The 21,613-nt window shown below is 47.4% G+C and overlaps 1 protein-coding gene across 1 annotated transcript in view; it reads left to right on the top strand.

Moving 5' to 3' along the window:
• The window catches only part of CNTN2 (contactin 2), a 323,201-nt gene that overhangs the window by 221,014 nt on the left and 80,574 nt on the right, over nt 1-21,613 (top strand). Inside the window, exons 14-18 of the mRNA XM_078644632.1 lie at nt 763-883; nt 3,368-3,526; nt 5,219-5,368; nt 9,051-9,121; nt 12,957-13,191. Coding sequence (XP_078500758.1) covers nt 763-883; nt 3,368-3,526; nt 5,219-5,368; nt 9,051-9,121; nt 12,957-13,191 — 736 coding nt within the window. The remainder of the gene's footprint in view (nt 1-762; nt 884-3,367; nt 3,527-5,218; nt 5,369-9,050; nt 9,122-12,956; nt 13,192-21,613) is intronic.

Raw genomic sequence — 21,613 nt, 5'->3', positions numbered from 1 at the left:
ATAAAGAGCTCCAAACATCCAGTCCTGCAACTGGGCCCTACAAGTTCTCCTTGATGTACTGGTGAAGGTATCTGGGCACAACCTGACAACCGCATCAGTGAGTACCTGGGAGTCCATTCTACTCTGCGGATACCTGCATGTGCCACCCCCTGCACCACCAACTTATAGGGCACAGAGAGACACTGTACCCCCACGGTATGCATGGTTGTGTAACTTAAAATGATGTGAAGCCTGCAGAATGTGGTGAGGGATCCCTGAGGCCGCTTTATCTCCCATATTGTCAAAGGCCTGAGGATTAATGGTGGTGTGGGTGTTTTAAGAGTGGTCTGCATAGAAACCTTGGAGTGAGGCAAGAGAGGCACTGAACTTCCAAAGTATGGGGCTCATGTGAGTCTGTGTGACCTCAGATCACCTGGGGAAGGTATCGGCGCTACGTGATGATGCAACCAAGGTCTGCTGGGAGTTCCTGAGAATCATAAGAAATCTTCCTGTACACCACTGCAATAGCGGAATTCATTATAATTAGGCTGAGTTGTTGTTGGCTGTGTGACAGTGTTAGATGCACTGACTGTTGAATGTGTGACAATAATAGTTCTTCAGTGTTTTATGCTTTTAGTGATGTGTAACAGTGTTTTTGTGCTGTCATACTGAGTGTCAGTCTGACAGTCTGCTTCAAAGCTAGAATCATAGTTTGAGACCTTGTTGGTGCCCACATTGACGCAAAGCCTTTCCTTATCTTTCCATTTTGTTCCATGATCACAGAATGAAGCCATTGGGGATCTGACCGTGGTCGGCGCCCAACTGAAGCATGCTGGGAAATATACTTGCACAGCACAGACAGTTGTGGACAGCGCCTCGGAGTCTGCCACCCTGCTTGTGAGAGGTAACCCGCTACGATCAATATCCATAACTCTTTCCGCTTCCTCACTGCTCCTGTACCATGCATTATTGCGCCACACCGGACATGTATACCAAAGAATTGTCACAGTCATGAGTTTTTGTCATTAAGGAGCTCTACAGTACTAACCTTGAGGCTTGGTATGAGCTGGTATCATAAACTAAATCTAGGTCACAATTTTTGTATCCAAGGTCAAGGATCCTGCTGCTACAGTTATATAAAACTCACTGCAAAAGTTTTCCTTCTTTAGTTACCAGATACAACATTTTGTCACTAGTAAACTATTCTAAAGACATCTTGGTGACATTCAGAAAGTTGACCAAGGAATGCCTTCTGTCCATTGCTTGCCATTAGCTTTGTGGTTTGTAACTCACATTTTCTTGCTTTCCATTTGCTGGCTTTATTTGTTTTAGGCTGTCCAGCTTGAAGTCGTACGATCACTTGCTCTTAACCCCTTCGACGCTCATGACGAGCTGGGCTCGTCATGAGGTAGCCTCCTCGCACGCTCATGACGAGCCCAGCTCGTCATGTAAAGTGCACTTTACAGATTCCCAGCGTACGGGCGGAATTCCGCCTGCACGCATCAGGTTAATTACAGTGTCTTTCCAAGTGCTTCCTTTCTGTAAGGAAGCCCGTAAAGCTTGTTCTTATCTCGTCACATTTGCTGTGCATTCAAAGATCGAGGTCAAATATCAGGCACAGTCTTGCGAGGGCACTTGTTTACTTTTCTACTTTTCTTTCTCTGACTTTAAAGTGAGAGGATTTATGTGGCAATTTTGCTGGATACTTGGGTAACGAAATAATTTTTTTGTAGCACACGACAACATTTAAATGAACTGTGCAAGTATTTCAGAATATATCAGAATTAGGAACACAAATGAAGAACATTTTTTGTTAATTTCAAAGTATGTTGGAAACAAATACTTTAATATGATAAAAACAAATCTTTACACTAGGGGGTTCAATTTGCACACATTTTAGTCTGTGCACTGTATAGTTTTATTAGTAAAACTGTGTGTCTGTGCAAATGTAATAGTCATTTCAATTGAAAATATTTTGTCTTTAATGGCAGTGTGCTATCATAACATGCATACTCCAATCTTCGACAGTCCACCCTTATCTTCACCACCCTACCCCACTGCACTCAACTCTGTTCCACTCCACTTTACACCACTTAATACCCTGCACTCTGTACACCTCCACTCTACACCTCTCTACTCTAGCCCGTACCACTCTACTTTATGCCAAAGCACTCTTTGCCACTCTACTCTACACCACTGCACTCTTCACCACTGCACTCTACACCACTCCCGTCTAGGCCACACCAATCTACTCTGCACAACTCCACTCTATGCCAGTGTACTCTATTCCCCTCTGTAATACTGCACTCTAAGCCACTGCATTCTTTGCCAATCCACTCTATGCCATTCTAATCTGCTCTGCACTATACACCACTTTACTCTACGGCACTACACTCTATGCCACTCTATGCATCTACACTCTACCCTGCACCACTTCACTCTACTCTGAAACAATCTACTCTGTCATTGCACTCTACGCCACTCTACTCCACACGGCGCCACTCCACTCTATGCCACTGCACTCTATGCCACTCTACTCTTAACCACTGAACTCTGCCAATGCACTCTGTCACTGCACTCTATTCTGCATCACTCTATTCTAAGTCACTGTTGTCTTTGCCACTCTACTCCATTCTACACCACTGCACTCTGACAATCTACTTAGCAACACTGCACTCTCTGCCACTGAACTCTATGCCACTCTACTCTGAACTACTCCACTCTACGCTATTCCACTGCACTCTATGCCACTACACTCTACAGCACTATACTCTTCTCTGCACCACTCTATGCTAGTCTACTCTACACCACTCTATCCAACTGCACTCTCTGCCACTTGACTCTACGCCACACTCTACGTCACTGCACTCTATGCCACTTGGCTCTATTCTTCACCACTGCACTCTACTATGCACCAATCTAATCTATGCCACTGCATTCTACAACGCTGCATTGTACGCCATTGAATTCAGTGCCATTGCACTCTATGCCCCTATACTTTGCAACACTCTACGCCAATGCACTCTACTGTATGCCACTTCAGTGTATGCCACTCTACGCAACTCCACACTATGCCACTCCAATATATGACACTCTCTGCCACTCTAATTTGCAACACTCTACTCCACTCTTTGCCATTCCACTCTACAACACTCCCCGCCATTCTCCTCTTCACCACTAACTTTAACCATGCTGAACTGCAGCCACGCCGGTGTATAATATGGCTAAAATACATTGGCAAAGTCTATAGCTCTTGCATAGACGAGACCTATTGGCTTTGCCAATGCTTGTTATGTACGTTATCTTTCAGTTAATGTTTTACCTCATTGTGTGAGTGCATTAATACTAGCATGGCTCAAACCTAAACCCCCTTTCTTTCGTCCTGCAGGCCCTCCCGGCCCCCCAGGAGGTGTGGTGATCAGAGACATCGGGGAGACCAGCATCAAGCTGAGCTGGAGCCACGGCTTTGACAACCACAGCCCCATTGCCAAGTACAGCGTCCAGTACCGCAGCCTTCTGTCCAACCACTGGAAACCAGCGCGCACTGGTAAGAGTTCACTGCTGGGCTTCCGTTGTAGCACTGCCCAGCCCCAGGTGCAGCATGGAGCACTGCAGGGCCTCCTGCATGGAACCCACCATAACGTGCTCCCTCCTGAAGCTGTATCCCGCTTCCGGTGTCCCACCACATGCCAACATAGCACTGTCCAGTTGCCAGGGTAGCACTGCCTGGCCTTAGCATACATAGTACCCTGGGTAGCAGTGCACGGCTTCATGAAAAGCGCTGTCCAGCAGCCCTGCATGGCTCCAATGGTAGCACCTAACACTGGTGTGCTGTCAGTGAAGCCCAGTCCAGCTCCTAGAACGGCACTGTCCAGCTCAAGGTGGAGCACTGTTTGGTCCCCACTACACCTGCCACAGTCACGACGGTCTGCTTCCAGTGAAACACTGCCCAGCTCCCAGTGTAGCTCTGACCGGTACCATGTGGGTCACTGCATGACCCTACGTGTATCACTATCTGACTCCCAGTATTGCATGTTCCAGCTCCTAATGTAACATTGCCCGGCTTCCAGTGAAGTGCTGTCTGTCTTCCAGTGCAGCACAGTCCAGGCGCAGCACTGCACGGCCCCAAGGGTGCCACTGTTCTACACTGGGGAGGGTAGAACTGTCTGGCTCCCAATGTAACACTGCCCAGCTCTCAGTGGAGCACTTGACGGCTCGCAGTGTAGTACTGACCAGCTCCAGGTGGAGCACTGCATGAATCCCAGCACAGGACAGTCAAGAGCTGAGGGAAGCGCTGACTAGCTCCCACTGCACCTCTGTGCAGATCTAGCTCGCACTGCACCAGTGTGTAGATGCGGCCGGCATGGCTCACGGGTAATGGGGCGGGTGCGGGGTCGCGCAGGGTTGGGGGATGGAGGAAGGGGGGGTCGCGCGGGGAGGGGGGGGTTAAAATTAAAATTAGAATTAAAAACATACCTTTCCCGGGTCCTGCGTCTTCACTGCTCGGTCTGCTCCTGCTTTCCTGCCTCCGCAGGAACAGAAAGCAGGCAGCCTCCCTCCCCTCCCCTAAGCCAATCACAATGCTACAATGACAGTGTTGTGATTGGTTGGGACGCCGGCCACACAGTAGTCTATAGGGAGGACATTTTCTCCATAAGGAGGGTGTGCATACTGATTTGGTCGGCCCCCGGACCTAGCACCAGGCCCGGACTGGCCGCAGCAGGCACCGGGCAATCCCCCAGTGCGCCGCACGGGTGGGGGCCGGTTTTGGGCCCATGGGGGTCGTTTTTGACATAGGGCCGTTTTTGCAGCATAGCTGCAAAATCGTCCCTGTAACAAAATCGGCAGAAAACCGGCCCTGGCAAAGTGCTCGGCGGCACCCCCACACCCCCTGGGTGAGCACTTTGCTAGGGCAGGTTTTGGTTCCCGGCCCTGCCTAGCACTAATACATGCACTGCCGCCACTGGTTCCAGAGTTGACATATCTGCGCTGCTAGGTGACACCATTATTTGTATATTTAAAAAAAAAGAAGAAAAAAAAGGCGTTTTTGCACATTGCATGACCTTGCAAAAAATAAAATAATCTGCATTCTAACAAAGGCCAGATCTCGTGATGTTGCCAGTGCTTTTGTGCACTGTTGTCTCAATGCCTTCATGGGTTGTTTAATAGGCTGTTGTCGTGGCTCTACCCCCAGTGAAGCTATCGCACTATGTTGACCTTAACCTTTCTATTTGTTCAGATCCTGGAACCATTGAGGGCAATGCCGAGACGGCTGACGTGGTGAACCTCATTCCATGGATGGACTATGAGTTCCGAGTGCTGGCCAGCAACATCCTGGGGGTAGGAGAGCCCAGCGCTCCCTCCCCAAAAATACGCACCCAAGAAGCAGGTGAGACCTGAGGAAAGCGTGAGACCATGTGATTACCAATGAGATAAGGGATGAAAGAGTGACATATCTCGGGCTCACTGACAATACACACATCCACATTTTATTTATCAGAGAAGGCCCGCCCACCAGCGAAACAAGTCACCTCATTGGACAGCTTACTGCCCCTGAAACAGCAGGAAATGCAAAAGAGGAGGCGGGCCACCTCCATCAGCACAGGTAGAACACTATGCTTGGACATCACAGGTCAGACGAGCTCTACATCAGAGTTCACTGTGGAGCCAACGGCTCGCAGTCATTTACCAATCCAGACACGACCAAACGTCTTCCTGGAGTTAATCCTCAGGCTTGCGCAACGCATGCTGGCACTGCCCCACACGTCTAGGGTCCTCCTCACGGGGGACTGTAGTGAGACTCTGCAGCCTCTCCCGTTGTGGAGACCAACCCCTTCACACTGGAAAGGCCAGGAGGGACGGGGTGGCTAGCAGGAAGCGGGCTGGGAGCCTCTTTATGTCATCTGACTCTGACAGTCCATCCATTTGCAGCGCTGGCTATGAATAGGCCAAAGCACTCCAGCATCTCTGTTTCACTAAGAAGCCTTTACTATAAACAAAACAACACACAGGGCGTAGAACCCGAGGGTAGCTTGGTCTGACACACCGTAGACAATCAACTTTCTGACAGAAAGGCTGGAAACGGTGAGAATGGTAATTCAGATGAGTAATACTCTCCCCAGAAAGTCACCCTCTGCCCGATAGTTCAGCCTTATTGCTTAATTAGCTAAGGATAAATGATCGGAGGTCATAGCTTTATCGGTCACCATCAAGCCGGGGTATAACACAGCAGACTAAAGCAAGCACTGGTTCTGAAGTCTGTCTTCTGTTTCCTTTATATATGATCTTCTTGAGGACACAGGGGAGTTAGAGACGAGAGGGAGAAATTGGAGGGCTGTCGGAAGCAAAACAAAGGTGGGATTATAATTGGCCCACCCCAGTAGCACACAGACACACACACACCTTCAATCTCATAGTTGAAAGCAGTTCTGTGGTTTTCCACTCTGGATATAGATTGAGTTAAAGCCCAGCTAGTACAGTGTTCTATTTACAACCAGCTTTCAGAGCGAAAAATGTAGATTAGTGTCTGGTATGGCACAGCCAGTGCCTTGAGACCCAGCCTGGGCAGTATTTACAATCATGCAGTTCAAAACAGAATGTAATACATACAACAGAGACATTATTTCAGTTTACATAACAGGGTCTGGTTCAAGGGCCTTTCGATTATTTATGGTGCGTCCCACTTCGAGTAAAAAATAACTTTGTACGGGGTCATCCAATGGTGTATCCTTACCATGATTTAGATGTGGGCGGGCCATATGATTATTCAGGGCTGAGACTTCTCCATCTCTGCAGTGATTAAAACCCTCCAACGGCCCTGCAAAATGAGGGCCATCGAAGGCAGGCCTGTAATTCCACCCACCTGGATGGAATTCGAGGTCAGATTTCACTGCTGATCACTGCCAGGGAAACACTGGCGGGGAAAACCTGTAAACGCTCCCCTCGCCATTGGAGAAGACACCTATGGAGAGGAGAGCATTTTCTTTTGTATTTTGCCCATAAAAATCCTGCTTCTGGATTTTCTTTTAGAATAGAAAAAGAAAACAGTGCAGCAAACTTCACAAGCTATAGACAGGAACCGCCATGGCGGCCCCTCATAATGACAAAACTTTAAATATTTACTTAAAATCCATACGTACATTGCCATTATTCTCCTTCTTGCCAGAGGCTCGCGCCCCCTGGACATCCTTTCTGCCCTTCTCCTTCCCCCCGGTTCAAATATCACTGGTAAAGGTAGTTCCTTTAGAACAGTGATACTCAAAGTGCGGCCCTCTTGACCTTTAAATGCGGCCGACCTAGTGAACAGTAGCACTAGCTGCTGTTTAGTTGCTGAGCACTAATATTAAGAAAATAATGTTAAATAAATGGACAAGCATTTATTAACCTGCAAATAAATGCCTGCCTGTTTATTTAACTGTTTTAGACCTCCTTACACAATCCTTGACCCATCCAGATTTCTTACCACCCCCCTCTGGCATCAGTGCGGCCCCTGGTCACACCACAGGTCCCCTCATTACGGCCATACCGAGGCACCGCAGTTGGACGCTACAATGTCCCAGCAATGAACAGTGACTGCGGGCTGACTAAACACAGACCCGCCAACTATAAACTCCACTTCGGACACAACACTTATCCTTGAGTCTTTGGACATCTTACAAGACAGAAGTGGTGACATTGTATACTTTCCCAGCCATAGTAAGGCCGGGATGAAGTTATAACCGGCATGAAGGCACAACATCTCTTCCAGAACATATAAAGCCCTGAGGAAGTCGCGGGTTCTACTCCCAATCGACGAAACACGTGTTGGCTGGAGCTTCAAGAAGATTAAATCTACAATATACATGTCTTAAATTGTTTGTCTTGCCGCAAATCATTTAACTATTTTGTAAATATTGATTGATTGTGTGCTGGGATTTGTCATTAATTTGTACAGATGTTCGGATCTGAATTGTAGTGGTGTTGGGTGATCAACCCCTCCCTGGACACCATACACCTAAATAGCTATAGCATCTAAGAGACCAATATTAGAGAGTGACACTACCACACAGGACACTATCCTCCTAACTAGTACTTCACACCACAGACCGTTTTTTGTGGAAGCTGGGCAAATGTTTGTGAGTACCCATGCTTTAGAACAATGCTGACACACAGGCAGAGCAACAGCCGGACTACACAAGTGACGGCCACTACAGGACTTTCAATGTCTTGATAGAGCATACGGTCACGTGCAAGCTGAAGAGTTTATCACCTAATACACAGACGTGACACACTGCCAGCATGCAGAGGATGTCATTCATACAACTGCAAGCTCAACCTAGTGTTCACATTGACTGGAAGTGGAGGCCCAGCACCAATCCTGGACTGATAGCGCCCGGTCCACTTCCTATAACCCAGCACAGGCTTAGACCTACATCCGAAAGCCAACACCAGAGTCCTCCACGTTGCATAAGTAAGGTCCTTAAACAATAAGAGCAATGCAACATTCTACAAACAACTGGACCCCTCAGAGAGGCAACCATTAAACAACTTACCCATGAACTGAACAGAGAAGTATAGAACCCGGAATGTTGAGGGCTTCAATATAAACTAGAGGAGGAACAACAGTTTTCAGATTCTTACTGATTCACCATCATCAAACTCAAAACTGTCCCGCAGCACTCAGACCCAGATGCAAAAATATCACTGCCATGTAACGACATCTCCACAAGGATTGCTTGGTCTGCATCATTGCTGAAACTTAGACCCTCTGACATGCAAGTTGTATTACCACACCTCCCTCAAAATAATTCTCACCTAAAAGCGAGCCTCAACTACCCTCTTGAAGGTACTGTGCATAAAATAACAATGGTAATTTACAAGATGGCACTGGCAATATCACAGTATGTTTTTCAGGTAACCTTGCACAAAGACACCGTTTCTATGGAGAGATGCACGCTCTATCAGAAACTCTACATACTGTCACACCATGGACGAGAACATCTGAAAGGCTGGCAGGACACGACCTAGTAGAGTGTGGAACTTTTGATCTCTTCATACTTTTCTGATGAGTGTTCTCTTTTTTAATTTGTCAGCCCCCACGGTTGCACCTTCTGGATTGAATGGAGGAGGAGGAGCGCCCCACGAACTGATTATCACCTGGGCAGTAAGTGAAGGGGTCACCTGGGGATAAGTGGGGGCTGGTGGTGAATGTCTTTTTTATGGTGATCATGGTCGTTGTGGTCTTCAAGTTAACTAGTAATGCATCTTTCACGTGGAAGCAGCTGGTGCTGCCATGGACGCAGCTGGTGTTGCCATGGAAGCAGCTCGTGTTGCCATGGAAGCAGCTGGTGTTGCTATGGAAAGCAAGTCATGTAGGGCTGTGCTATGATGCCGTGGGCAGCTTGTGGTGCCAATGTCCTTAGCATTGCCAGGGACCGCATCTAGTATGTATACAAGACGGGATCTGATCCTATAAGGCTTAAGGGGAGGAATCAATATATGAAAATGTGAACAGAAAAGGCAATCAGCCGCCATTAAATTCAAAGTATTAGTTGCAAAATAGTTCAAGAACAATTTATCAACGGCCACATGCATCAATGTAGGATTTTGCAATTCCTAAATTGCGAAAATTAAGAAATCGCAATTTAGGAATTGCAAAATCTTATGCATCAAGAAATCCTAAAAGTTTTTAGGATTTCTTAATTTTCGGAAATTGCGATTCCTTAATTGCGAATCGCAATTAAGGAATGGCATTACATTGATTCCTATGGGCCTAAAGGCCCATAGGAATCAATGCCTTTTTGCGAATTGTTTTTTTTTCCAATGACATTTTGTTGATGCATTGCAAGGGTGCTGAGGGGGGTCCAAAGGACCCCCCCTGCACCCTTGAAATGTTTGTTTTAGTGCAAGTTTCACACACACATGTCCAAAGGACATGTGTGTGTGTAACATGACACTTTCCAAAATGCATTTTTGTGCTTTTTTAAAGAATTTCGCAAATTAACACGAGGGTCAACCTCGTGTTAATTTGCACTTCCTATTTCAAAATTTGCATTTTTTTACAAATTCATGCATTGCTTTTAAGGAATCGCACAAATGCGATTCCTTAAAAGTATTCGCATTTTTAGGACTTGCAAAAAAATGCGGATTTTCAAAAATTGTTTCATGCATCCCAAATACTTATTTAGGAAGCGCAAACGGACGAATTTACCGATTCGCACCGTTTGCACTTCCTAAATAGGTTGATGCATGTGGCCGCAAGTGCCTTAATTTACATAATTTTTACGGTTTTTTTTTAGTTATCAGTAGAGTTATAAGCACTCTAGATATGAATTTGACATTTAAACAAAGAGATTTACCAATGTATTCACATTGCACAAAACAAATGACTGCAAACAACAATAGCACATATAAGAAGATTCTCATAAATTGATAAATCAAATATATAAAACTGAATCACATGTAAGTTTTCACAGTGCCCATATTTACAGCATGCTAGCTGTGTTCAACAAAAAAAACATGCAATCATCATTAAGGATGAGATTTGCCTAATCTCTTCACCGGTGTTGGTTAATTGGTTTAGAGACCTCTGTTTTTTTGCTAGCTTTTCACTTGGCAATGTTTCTTTCTATAAGTATGCACCTCCTATAAACCTCGTGGGTACATACTCAAATGTCACGTTTCATAATGTCTTTCTCTTAATATTGACAATATATTTACTTATAAGTCTTTTTATGTTCTTTATCACTCAGGGCCTCATTAAAAGCCCCTGCGTCGCCAGAGCGTAACTGTGAGTGACGTTCCGGTGGCGCACACTGCAAGGCCTTATCTACAAGGCCATGTAAAGCCACCCTGCCTCCATTGATTGTTTTTGTGCAGGAATATGTCACTTCCTCCACAAAAACTGTCAACCCTAAAACCCAGACACCCTTGCACCATGGTGCCAGTTTTGCACAATAGTAGGGGAAAAGGAGTGGTACTGTACATTTTGGCTCCTTTTCTTTTGACATAGGGCTGCACAGCAGGAAGGCTTACAGCACCGCCATACGTTAAAAGATTGTAAATGAGGCCCTCAGTGTCCAGTATCAAGTATGTAATTACCCTGATGATGACCTCATACTGATAAAGTCCCACTATGAAGGAGGTCTAAACGTGTCGGTGGCAATACATGAAGGAGCTTGGAGAAATTTTGATTGATCACTTAGCAAAGATCCACCCATGTATGTGTCTTTACGCTGAACAGCATGGACTCTCTAATGACCTGGTGGTGTAGAAACTTCAGTGTGATTCATTTTCAAATGTGATGCATTGATTTAGGACTATCTTCTTATATGTGGTGTTGTTGTTTTTAATCATTCTTTTTGTGCAATGCAAATACATTGTTAAAGCTCTTTGTTTAAATGTCAAATACATATTTAGAGTGCTTATCACTCTTCTGATAACTGTGGAAAAAACAAGTAGAATAATATATACTGCTGCACTTGATTAAAATTGTTCTTGTGAAATTTTGCTACTAATACTTTGAGTTTTTGGTGGTTGGGGGAATTTTCTGTTCATATAGGGACAGCATCTAGTGCACGGTCAGAGGGGGCATGGCAAGGTTAACTAGCAAGGAAAGGATCAGTCAGCTATTTCACAGTAGGAGGTACTGGAAGGTAGAAAGTCTAGCATCTGATAATTTGTCCCAGCAGGATAAGTCCCATCACTTTTGCCCAGGTACTTCTGGATGAGCTGGCCATGGCTTTGAGGGTCCCATTGTCCGTCGCTGCCCACATCGGTTATAGGCATTCTATACATTAACTGCCATAGCTATGCTCTGAAAACCCTGGAATTATTCCCCATAGCCATACTCTAGCACTCATAGCGTAAGTGCCAACAGCTGCACTGGAGCACTCCAGGAGTAAGTGCACGTGGCTATACCAAGACACTTATAGAGTCACGGATCATGGATGTAGAATCGATATCTATGGCTGCAACCAGGGATTCCTGGTTTCGCTACTCATTGTTGCACTTGGCCATTCTGGGGATTTTCTACCTATAGATGTACCAAGGAATTCCTGCTTTGGTATCTCACTGCTGTACCCTAGCTCACCCCGGGGATTCATTGTCCATAGTGGTTCAAGGCACCACTAGAGCCACTCCCAATAACTATACAGGGCACTCATGGAGTACCTGCTGTTGCCTGGCTACTCATGGAGCAGCTGCCTTAACTGTACCAGCCACTCCTGTGGGGTAGTGCCCAGCCTATATCCATGTACTTCTGGTGTAAGTGCTCATGGCTAAAAGGAGAGATCTGAGGGTATATTCCCAGGCACCACTAAAGTGCCTATGCACCGTAATGCACGGGTGCATGCAGTCACTCTGACAAGTCGATGCTCATGGATGTACGCTGGACTTCTTTGAGTCTCTGCCCATAGGTCTACAGAGGGCACTCCTGAAATGATTCCACGTGATTTAGGCTTTTAGGGGTCATTGACAGAGGTGTCGATTGGTTAACTGCCCATTCATAGGAGATTTTCACAGGCCCTGATGCCCACAATATGTGTCATATTTAAGGGATTAAGTGTATTTCCCTGTTAAACTGTCAATAGGACGAAGTGTTGTAAACATCAGAATACTATTCCCTTTAAGTTTCTGGGGTGGTCTAAGCTAAGAAGCTAATGTCTCAAAATGCAATGTAAAATAGTGCTAATTTTCCAAAATGAGTGGCGAATGAACTGCCTCGTTATCAAAGTTGTGCGTCTTATGAGCCTTGTGGAAATTTCATGCCACTAAAACGAAAGTATCCCCCACTATGATTTCACAGTAGTAACTAAGGGTATCTCCCAGAGGTACGTCATTGCGTTGAGAAAATCCTCAAGGTCAATGCCTCTGTAGTGTAACAGAACTGAATTCAGCGAAGTACAATTCTCCGTATAACGTCACACTGCTGAAGGCACAGTTCTGTAGTCTTAGGCAATGAATACACTTCTAACGCATGGTTGTGTTTGTCCTTACAGCCTATGACACGGGAGTACCAGAACGGAGATGGGTTTGGCTACATCATGGTGTTCCGCAAAAAGGGTACGGTGGACTGGCAGACGGCCAAGGTGCCTGGGCCCGAATCAATGCACTACGTCTACCACAACGAGAGCATTGTGCCCTACACGCCATTCGAAGTGAAAGTGAAAGCTTACAACCGCAAAGGGGAAGGGCCAGAGAGCCTAGCAGCAGTAGTGTACTCTGCAGAAGATGGTAAGGAGCATGGCCAACTTCTCCAGTAGAAAGTGTTGTATGCCTTACCGGAATGCATTGCAACTTCATGTTTCTAGGTTGGCATGACCATGAGGAAACAATACCGTTGTGGGAATATCCAGTATTTATCTAGTTTATTACATCACATTTATATAGCACTTCATACGCCTGACAAAGGGTGAAGTGCATTAGGAGGCATGTAGGACACTGTAATATGATGGGAGTACTTGGTTGGGAGAGTGTTGAATTGCAGTGTGACGTATGTTGGAAGCATTCTTGTGTCGTGCATGAATGACCACAGAGACGTAGGGCACTCTCCCTAGGCGTGTGATGGCATGGAGATGAGTGAAAGCTAGAATACATGCTATTTACTTTAATTCATTGTTGTGCCTGATTAAGCGGGTCTTCATAGAATCTATCCGCGAGTAACAGAGGCACTGCGGATGGCATGCACTAGATACTGGCAGTCATGGCAAATGCTTTACATGCCCCACATTGCTGTGGCAAGTGAGGGTGTGCTTCAGAATACTGAGATGGGAATGTCAATGGCATCCTCACCAGAATATCGCTGCTGAAATATCGAAAGGTAAATAAGTAGAGATGTTCTATACCTAACTCCACATCTAAATAGTAGTGGCAGTCAGGGAATGGGAGTGAAGGGGTGGGTGCTGGTCATTTAATTACAAAATTAAAATAAAAAAAGTACCTCCTCTCTGCGACTCCTCAGTGTCTCCTATGTTGTCCTTCGTTCTCTCTCTGCCAGAACCAGGAAGCACACAGGCTCCCTCCACTAAGCCAATCACAACATTGTGATGCAGACTTGTGAATTGACTGAGCGCCGTGGCTCGGCGAACAGACAGGGAATGGGAGGATGGGCATGTTCTCCACCAGGTTATGTAATGCAGCCTAGTGGGAAACATGCAAAGTGCTCAGTACTGCAGCAACTGTTCCTCCTCCCAGATGTCACTGGAGTGCCAGCCACACCCAACCTGACCCAAAAAAAGTGATAAGAACAGAAATAACGTTATTATAAAAAAAAATTGACATTGGTCCGCGAGCAGTGGAACGACGTTCCTCCTCCTTAGCAGAAGAGTCCCCACTGCATCTAAACACCTTGAAGATATTTATATCTTCAAAGTGTATAGATGTGGAGTTCAGAATAGTAGGTCTATACTTCCTCCAGATGAATTTTTGTCCCTCGATATTCTGTCCACAATATTCTGATACCGGGATATTCCATAGTACAATTACAGGTGAGGGATCTTCAGGCCAGCATTCTATACGGGGTTTCATAATAAGTGATCTAAACCCATAAAAAAGTGATGATGTTGCATAAACTATGACTTTGGCTGAGGCTGGCTTAGTATATGGCGCACACTTATTTAAGTGAAACAATCTGGCACTAATCCAGACAACCCTTACCGTGATTTTAGTGGTTTAAGACAACCAAAGAAAGTACTCTAAGTGGTAGCTGTGGAGAGCAGCCTTCAAGTGTATCTTGAAGGAGTGTTAAGCAGCTTGTTTTACCAGATCTAATCATGTCGTATAGGTTAAATGAAACAGAACCATAGAGTGTATGTATATATATATCACGCTCACTGGTCTGCCACACAAATGAGGGAGCACTCGAGACAGCCGAGAAGGTTAGACCATTTAACCTTTAATTCGTGGTATGAACAGCCAACACGCACAGGTTTTAATCACAGCAGTTCCTTCGTCTCGCCTGACGCGTTTCGAAATATTTTCTTCTTCAGAGGCTTTGGTACGAAGAATACGTGCACACTCCCACACACTGGCTAAATGGGCAGTGTCACGCCTCTCAGCATTGTGGGAGTTGTAGTCTTATGGTTCCTGAATGGTTGCACTTTTCTTAACTGCGTCTCACTCTGTATGAGTACAAGCTCTGGATGAGCCCCTTAGCGCGTCTCTGTTCTCATCCAACTCGCGCTGCTCCACAAAGAGGTAAGAAATCCATCCTCGGGGCCCCCGCCTGTAGTCGGGGTGTTGCTCGCCTCGCGGCTTGGCTACCGCTATACATCACGCTCACTGGTCTGCCACACAAATGAGGGAGCACTCGAGACAGCCGAGAAGGTTAGACCATTTAACCTTTAATTCGTGGTATGAACAGCCAACACGCACAGGTTTTAATCACAGCAGTTCCTTCGTCTCGCCTGACGCGTTTCGAAATATTTTCTTCTTCAGAGGCTTTGGTACGAAGAATACGTGCACACTCCCACACACTGGCTAAATGGGCAGTGTCACGCCTCTCAGCATTGTGGGAGTTGTAGTCTTATGGTTCCTGAATGGTTGCACTTTTCTTAACTGCGTCTCACTCTGTATGAGTACAAGCTCTGGATGAGCCCCTTAGCGCGTCTCTGTTCTCATCCAACTCGCGCTGCTCCACAAAGAGGTAAGAAATCCATCCTCGGGGCCCCCGCCTGTAGTCGGGGTGTTGCTCGCCTCGCGGCTTGGCTACCGCTATACATCACGCTCACTGGTCTGCCACACAAATGAGGGAACACTCGAGACAGCCGAGAAGGTTAGACCATTTAACCTTTAATTCGTGGTATGAACAGCCAACACGCACAGGTTTTAATCACAGCAGTTCCTTCGTCTCGCCTGACGCGTTTCGAAATATTTTCTTCTTCAGAGGCTTTGGTACGAAGAATACGTGCACACTCCCACACACTGGCTAAATGGGCAGTGTCACGCCTCTCAGCATTGTGGGAGTTGTAGTCTTATGGTTCCTGAATGGTTGCACTTTTCTTAACTGCGTCTCACTCTGTATGAGTACAAGCTCTGGATGAGCCCCTTAGCGCGTCTCTGTTCTCATCCAACTCGCGCTGCTCCACAAAGAGGTAAGAAATCCATCCTCGGGGCCCCCGCCTGTAGTCGGGGTGTTGCTCGCCTCGCGGCTTGGCTACCGCTATACATCACGCTCACTGGTCTGCCACACAAATGAGGGAGCACTCGAGACAGCCGAGAAGGTTAGACCATTTAACCTTTAATTCGTGGTATGAACAGCCAACACGCACAGGTTTTAATCACAGCAGTTCCTTCGTCTCGCCTGACGCGTTTCGAAATATTTTCTTCTTCAGAGGCTTTGGTACGAAGAATACGTGCACACTCCCACACACTGGCTAAATGGGCAGTGTCACGCCTCTCAGCATTGTGAGAGTTGTAGTCTTATGGTTCCTGAATGGTTGCACTTTTCTTAACTGCGTCTCACTCTGTATGAGTACAAGCTCTGGATGAGCCCCTTAGCTCGTCTCTGTTCTCATCCAACTCGCGCTGCTCCACAAAGAGGTAAGAAATCCATCCTCGGGGCCCCCGCCTGTAGTCGGGGTGTTGCTCGCCTCGCGGCTTGGCTACCGCTATACATCACGCTCACTGGTCTGCCACACAAATGAGGGAGCACTCGAGACAGCCGAGAAGGTTAGACCATTTAACCTTTAATTCGTGGTATGAACAGCCAACACGCACAGGTTTTAATCACAGCAGTTCCTTCGTCTCGCCTGACGCGTTTCGAAATATTTTCTTCTTCAGAGGCTTTGGTACGAAGAATACGTGCACACTCCCACACACTGGCTAAATGGGCAGTGTCACGCCTCTCAGCATTGTGGGAGTTGTAGTCTTATGGTTCCTGAATGGTTGCACTTTTCTTAACTGCGTCTCACTCTGTATGAGTACAAGCTCTGGATGAGCCCCTTAGCGCGTCTCTGTTCTCATCCAACTCGCGCTGCTCCACAAAGAGGTAAGAAATCCATCCTCGGGGCCCCCGCCTGTAGTCGGGGTGTTGCTCGCCTCGCGGCTTGGCTACCGCTATACATCACGCTCACTGGTCTGCCACACAAATGAGGGAGCACTCGAGACAGCCGAGAAGGTTAGACCATTTAACCTTTAATTCGTGGTATGAACAGCCAACACGCACAGGTTTTAATCACAGCAGTTCCTTCGTCTCGCCTGACGCGTTTCGAAATATTTTCTTCTTCAGAGGCTTTGGTACGAAGAATACGTGCACACTCCCACACACTGGCTAAATGGGCAGTGTCACGCCTCTCAGCATTGTGGGAGTTGTAGTCTTATGGTTCCTGAATGGTTGCACTTTTCTTAACTGCGTCTCACTCTGTATGAGTACAAGCTCTGGATGAGCCCCTTAGCGCGTCTCTGTTCTCATCCAACTCGCGCTGCTCCACAAAGAGGTAAGAAATCCATCCTTGGGGCCCCCGCCTGTAGTCGGGGTGTTGCTCGCCTCGCGGCTTGGCTACCGCTATACATCACGCTCACTGGTCTGCCACACAAATGAGGGAGCACTCGAGACAGCCGAGAAGGTTAGACCATTTAACCTTTAATTCGTGGTATGAACAGCCAACACGCACAGGTTTTAATCACAGCAGTTCCTTCGTCTCGCCTGACGCGTTTCGAAATATTTTCTTCTTCAGAGGCTTTGGTACGAAGAATACGTGCACACTCCCACACACTGGCTAAATGGGCAGTGTCACGCCTCTCAGCATTGTGGGAGTTGTAGTCTTATGGTTCCTGAATGGTTGCACTTTTCTTAACTGCGTCTCACTCTGTATGAGTACAAGCTCTGGATGAGCCCCTTAGCGCGTCTCTGTTCTCATCCAACTCGCGCTGCTCCACAAAGAGGTAAGAAATCCATCCTCGGGGCCCCCGCCTGTAGTCGGGGTGTTGCTCGCCTCGCGGCTTGGCTACCGCTATACATCACGCTCACTGGTCTGCCACACAAATGAGGGAGCACTCGAGACAGCCGAGAAGGTTAGACCATTTAACCTTTAATTCGTGGTATGAACAGCCAACACGCACAGGTTTTAATCACAGCAGTTCCTTCGTCTCGCCTGACGCGTTTCGAAATATTTTCTTCTTCAGAGGCTTTGGTACGAAGAATACGTGCACACTCCCACACACTGGCTAAATGGGCAGTGTCACACCTCTCAGCATTGTGGGAGTTGTAGTCTTATGGTTCCTGAATGGTTGCACTTTTCTTAACTGCGTCTCACTCTGTATGAGTACAAGCTCTGGATGAGCCCCTTAGCGCGTCTCTGTTCTCATCCAACTCGCGCTGCTCCACAAAGAGGTAAGAAATCCATCCTCGGGGCCCCCGCCTGTAGTCGGGGTGTTGCTCGCCTCGCGGCTTGGCTACCGCTATACATCACGCTCACTGGTCTGCCACACAAATGAGGGAGCACTCGAGACAGCCGAGAAGGTTAGACCATTTAACCTTTAATTCGTGGTATGAACAGCCAACACGCACAGGTTTTAATCACAGCAGTTCCTTCGTCTCGCCTGACGCGTTTCGAAATATTTTCTTCTTCAGAGGCTTTGGTACGAAGAATACGTGCACACTCCCACACACTGGCTAAATGGGCAGTGTCACGCCTCTCAGCATTGTGGGAGTTGTAGTCTTATGGTTCCTGAATGGTTGCACTTTTCTTAACTGCGTCTCACTCTGTATGAGTACAAGCTCTGGATGAGCCCCTTAGCGCGTCTCTGTTCTCATCCAACTCGCGCTGCTCCACAAAGAGGTAAGAAATCCATCCTCGGGGCCCCCGCCTGTAGTCGGGGTGTTGCTCGCCTCGCGGCTTGGCTACCGCTATACATCACGCTCACTGGTCTGCCACACAAATGAGGGAGCACTCGAGACAGCCGAGAAGGTTAGACCATTTAACCTTTAATTCGTGGTATGAACAGCCAACACGCACAGGTTTTAATCACAGCAGTTCCTTCGTCTCGCCTGACGCGTTTCGAAATATTTTCTTCTTCAGAGGCTTTGGTACGAAGATTACGTGCACACTCCCACACACTGGCTAAATGGGCAGTGTCACGCCTCTCAGCATTGTGGGAGTTGTAGTCTTATGGTTCCTGAATGGTTGCACTTTTCTTAACTGCGTCTCACTCTGTATGAGTACAAGCTCTGGATGAGCCCCTTAGCGCGTCTCTGTTCTCATCCAACTCGCGCTGCTCCACAAAGAGGTAAGAAATCCATCCTCGGGGCCCCCGCCTGTAGTCGGGGTGTTGCTCGCCTCGCGGCTTGGCTACCGCTATACATCACGCTCACTGGTCTGCCACACAAATGAGGGAGCACTCGAGACAGCCGAGAAGGTTAGACCATTTAACCTTTAATTCGTGGTATGAACAGCCAACACGCACAGGTTTTAATCACAGCAGTTCCTTCGTCTCGCCTGACGCGTTTCGAAATATTTTCTTCTTCAGAGGCTTTGGTACGAAGAATACGTGCACACTCCCACACACTGGCTAAATGGGCAGTGTCACGCCTCTCAGCATTGTGGGAGTTGTAGTCTTATGGTTCCTGAATGGTTGCACTTTTCTTAACTGCGTCTCACTCTGTATGAGTACAAGCTACAGGCGGGGGCCCCGAGGATGGATTTCTTACCTCTTTGTGGAGCAGCGCGAGTTGGATGAGAACAGAGACGCGCTAAGGGGCTCATCCAGAGCTTGTACTCATACAGAGTGAGACGCAGTTAAGAAAAGTGCAACCATTCAGGAACCATAAGACTACAACTCCCACAATGCTGAGAGGCGTGACACTGCCCATTTAGCCAGTGTGTGGGAGTGTGCACGTATTCTTCGTACCAAAGCCTCTGAAGAAGAAAATATTTCGAAACGCGTCAGGCGAGACGAAGGAACTGCTGTGATTAAAACCTGTGCGTGTTGGCTGTTCATACCACGAATTAAAGGTTAAATGGTCTAACCTTCTCGGCTGTCTCGAGTGCTCCCTCATTTGTGTGGCAGACCAGTGAGCGTGATGTATAGTGGTAGCCAAGCCGCGAGGCGAGCAACACCCCGACTACAGGCGGGGGCCCCGAGGATGGATTTCTTACCTCTTTGTGGAGCAGCGCGAGTTGGATGAGAACAGAGACGCGCTAAGGGGCTCATCCAGAGCTTGTACTCATACAGAGTGAGACGCAGTTAAGAAAAGTGCAACCATTCAGGAACCATAAGACTACAACTCCCACAATGCTGAGAGGCGTGACACTGCCCATTTAGCCAGTGTGTGGGAGTGTGCACGTATTCTTCGTACCAAAGCCTCTGAAGAAGAAAATATTTCGAAACGCGTCAGGCGAGACGAAGGAACTGCTGTGATTAAAACCTGTGCGTGTTGGCTGTTCATACCACGAATTAAAGGTTAAATGGTCTAACCTTCTCGGCTGTCTCGAGTGCTCCCTCATTTGTGTGGCAGACCAGTGAGCGTGATGTATAGCGGTAGCCAAGCCGCGAGGCGAGCAACACCCCGACTACAGGCGGGGGCCCCGAGGATGGATTTCTTACCTCTTTGTGGAGCAGCGCGAGTTGGATGAGAACAGAGACGCGCTAAGGGGCTCATCCAGAGCTTGTACTCATACAGAGTGAGACGCAGTTAAGAAAAGTGCAACCATTCAGGAACCATAAGACTACAACTCCCACAATGCTGAGAGGCGTGACACTGCCCATTTAGCCAGTGTGTGGGAGTGTGCACGTATTCTTCGTACCAAAGCCTCTGAAGAAGAAAATATTTCGAAACGCGTCAGGCGAGACGAAGGAACTGCTGTGATTAAAACCTGTGCGTGTTGGCTGTTCATACCACGAATTAAAGGTTAAATGGTCTAACCTTCTCGGCTGTCTCGAGTGCTCCCTCATTTGTGTGGCAGACCAGTGAGCGTGATGTATAGCGGTAGCCAAGCCGCGAGGCGAGCAACACCCCGACTACAGGCGGGGGCCCCGAGGATGGATTTCTTACCTCTTTGTGGAGCAGCGCGAGTTGGATGAGAACAGAGACGCGCTAAGGGGCTCATCCAGAGCTTGTACTCATACAGAGTGAGACGCAGTTAAGAAAAGTGCAACCATTCAGGAACCATAAGACTACAACTCCCACAATGCTGAGAGGCGTGACACTGCCCATTTAGCCAGTGTGTGGGAGTGTGCACGTATTCTTCGTACCAAAGCCTCTGAAGAAGAAAATATTTCGAAACGCGTCAGGCGAGACGAAGGAACTGCTGTGATTAAAACCTGTGCGTGTTGGCTGTTCATACCACGAATTAAAGGTTAAATGGTCTAACCTTCTCGGCTGTCTCGAGTGCTCCCTCATTTGTGTGGCAGACCAGTGAGCGTGATGTATAGCGGTAGCCAAGCCGCGAGGCGAGCAACACCCCGACTACAGGCGGGGGCCCCGAGGATGGATTTCTTACCTCTTTGTGGAGCAGCGCGAGTTGGATGAGAACAGAGACGCGCTAAGGGGCTCATCCAGAGCTTGTACTCATACAGAGTGAGACGCAGTTAAGAAAAGTGCAACCATTCAGGAACCATAAGACTACAACTCCCACAATGCTGAGAGGCGTGACACTGCCCATTTAGCCAGTGTGTGGGAGTGTGCACGTATTCTTCGTACCAAAGCCTCTGAAGA

This window comes from Lissotriton helveticus, chromosome 5_1 (assembly GCF_964261635.1).
Source record: "Lissotriton helveticus chromosome 5_1, aLisHel1.1, whole genome shotgun sequence".
NCBI classification, from domain to species: Eukaryota; Metazoa; Chordata; class Amphibia; order Caudata; family Salamandridae; genus Lissotriton; species Lissotriton helveticus.
The sequence above is the reverse complement of the archived record's forward strand: the minus strand, read 5'-3'. Positions and strand labels throughout refer to the sequence as shown.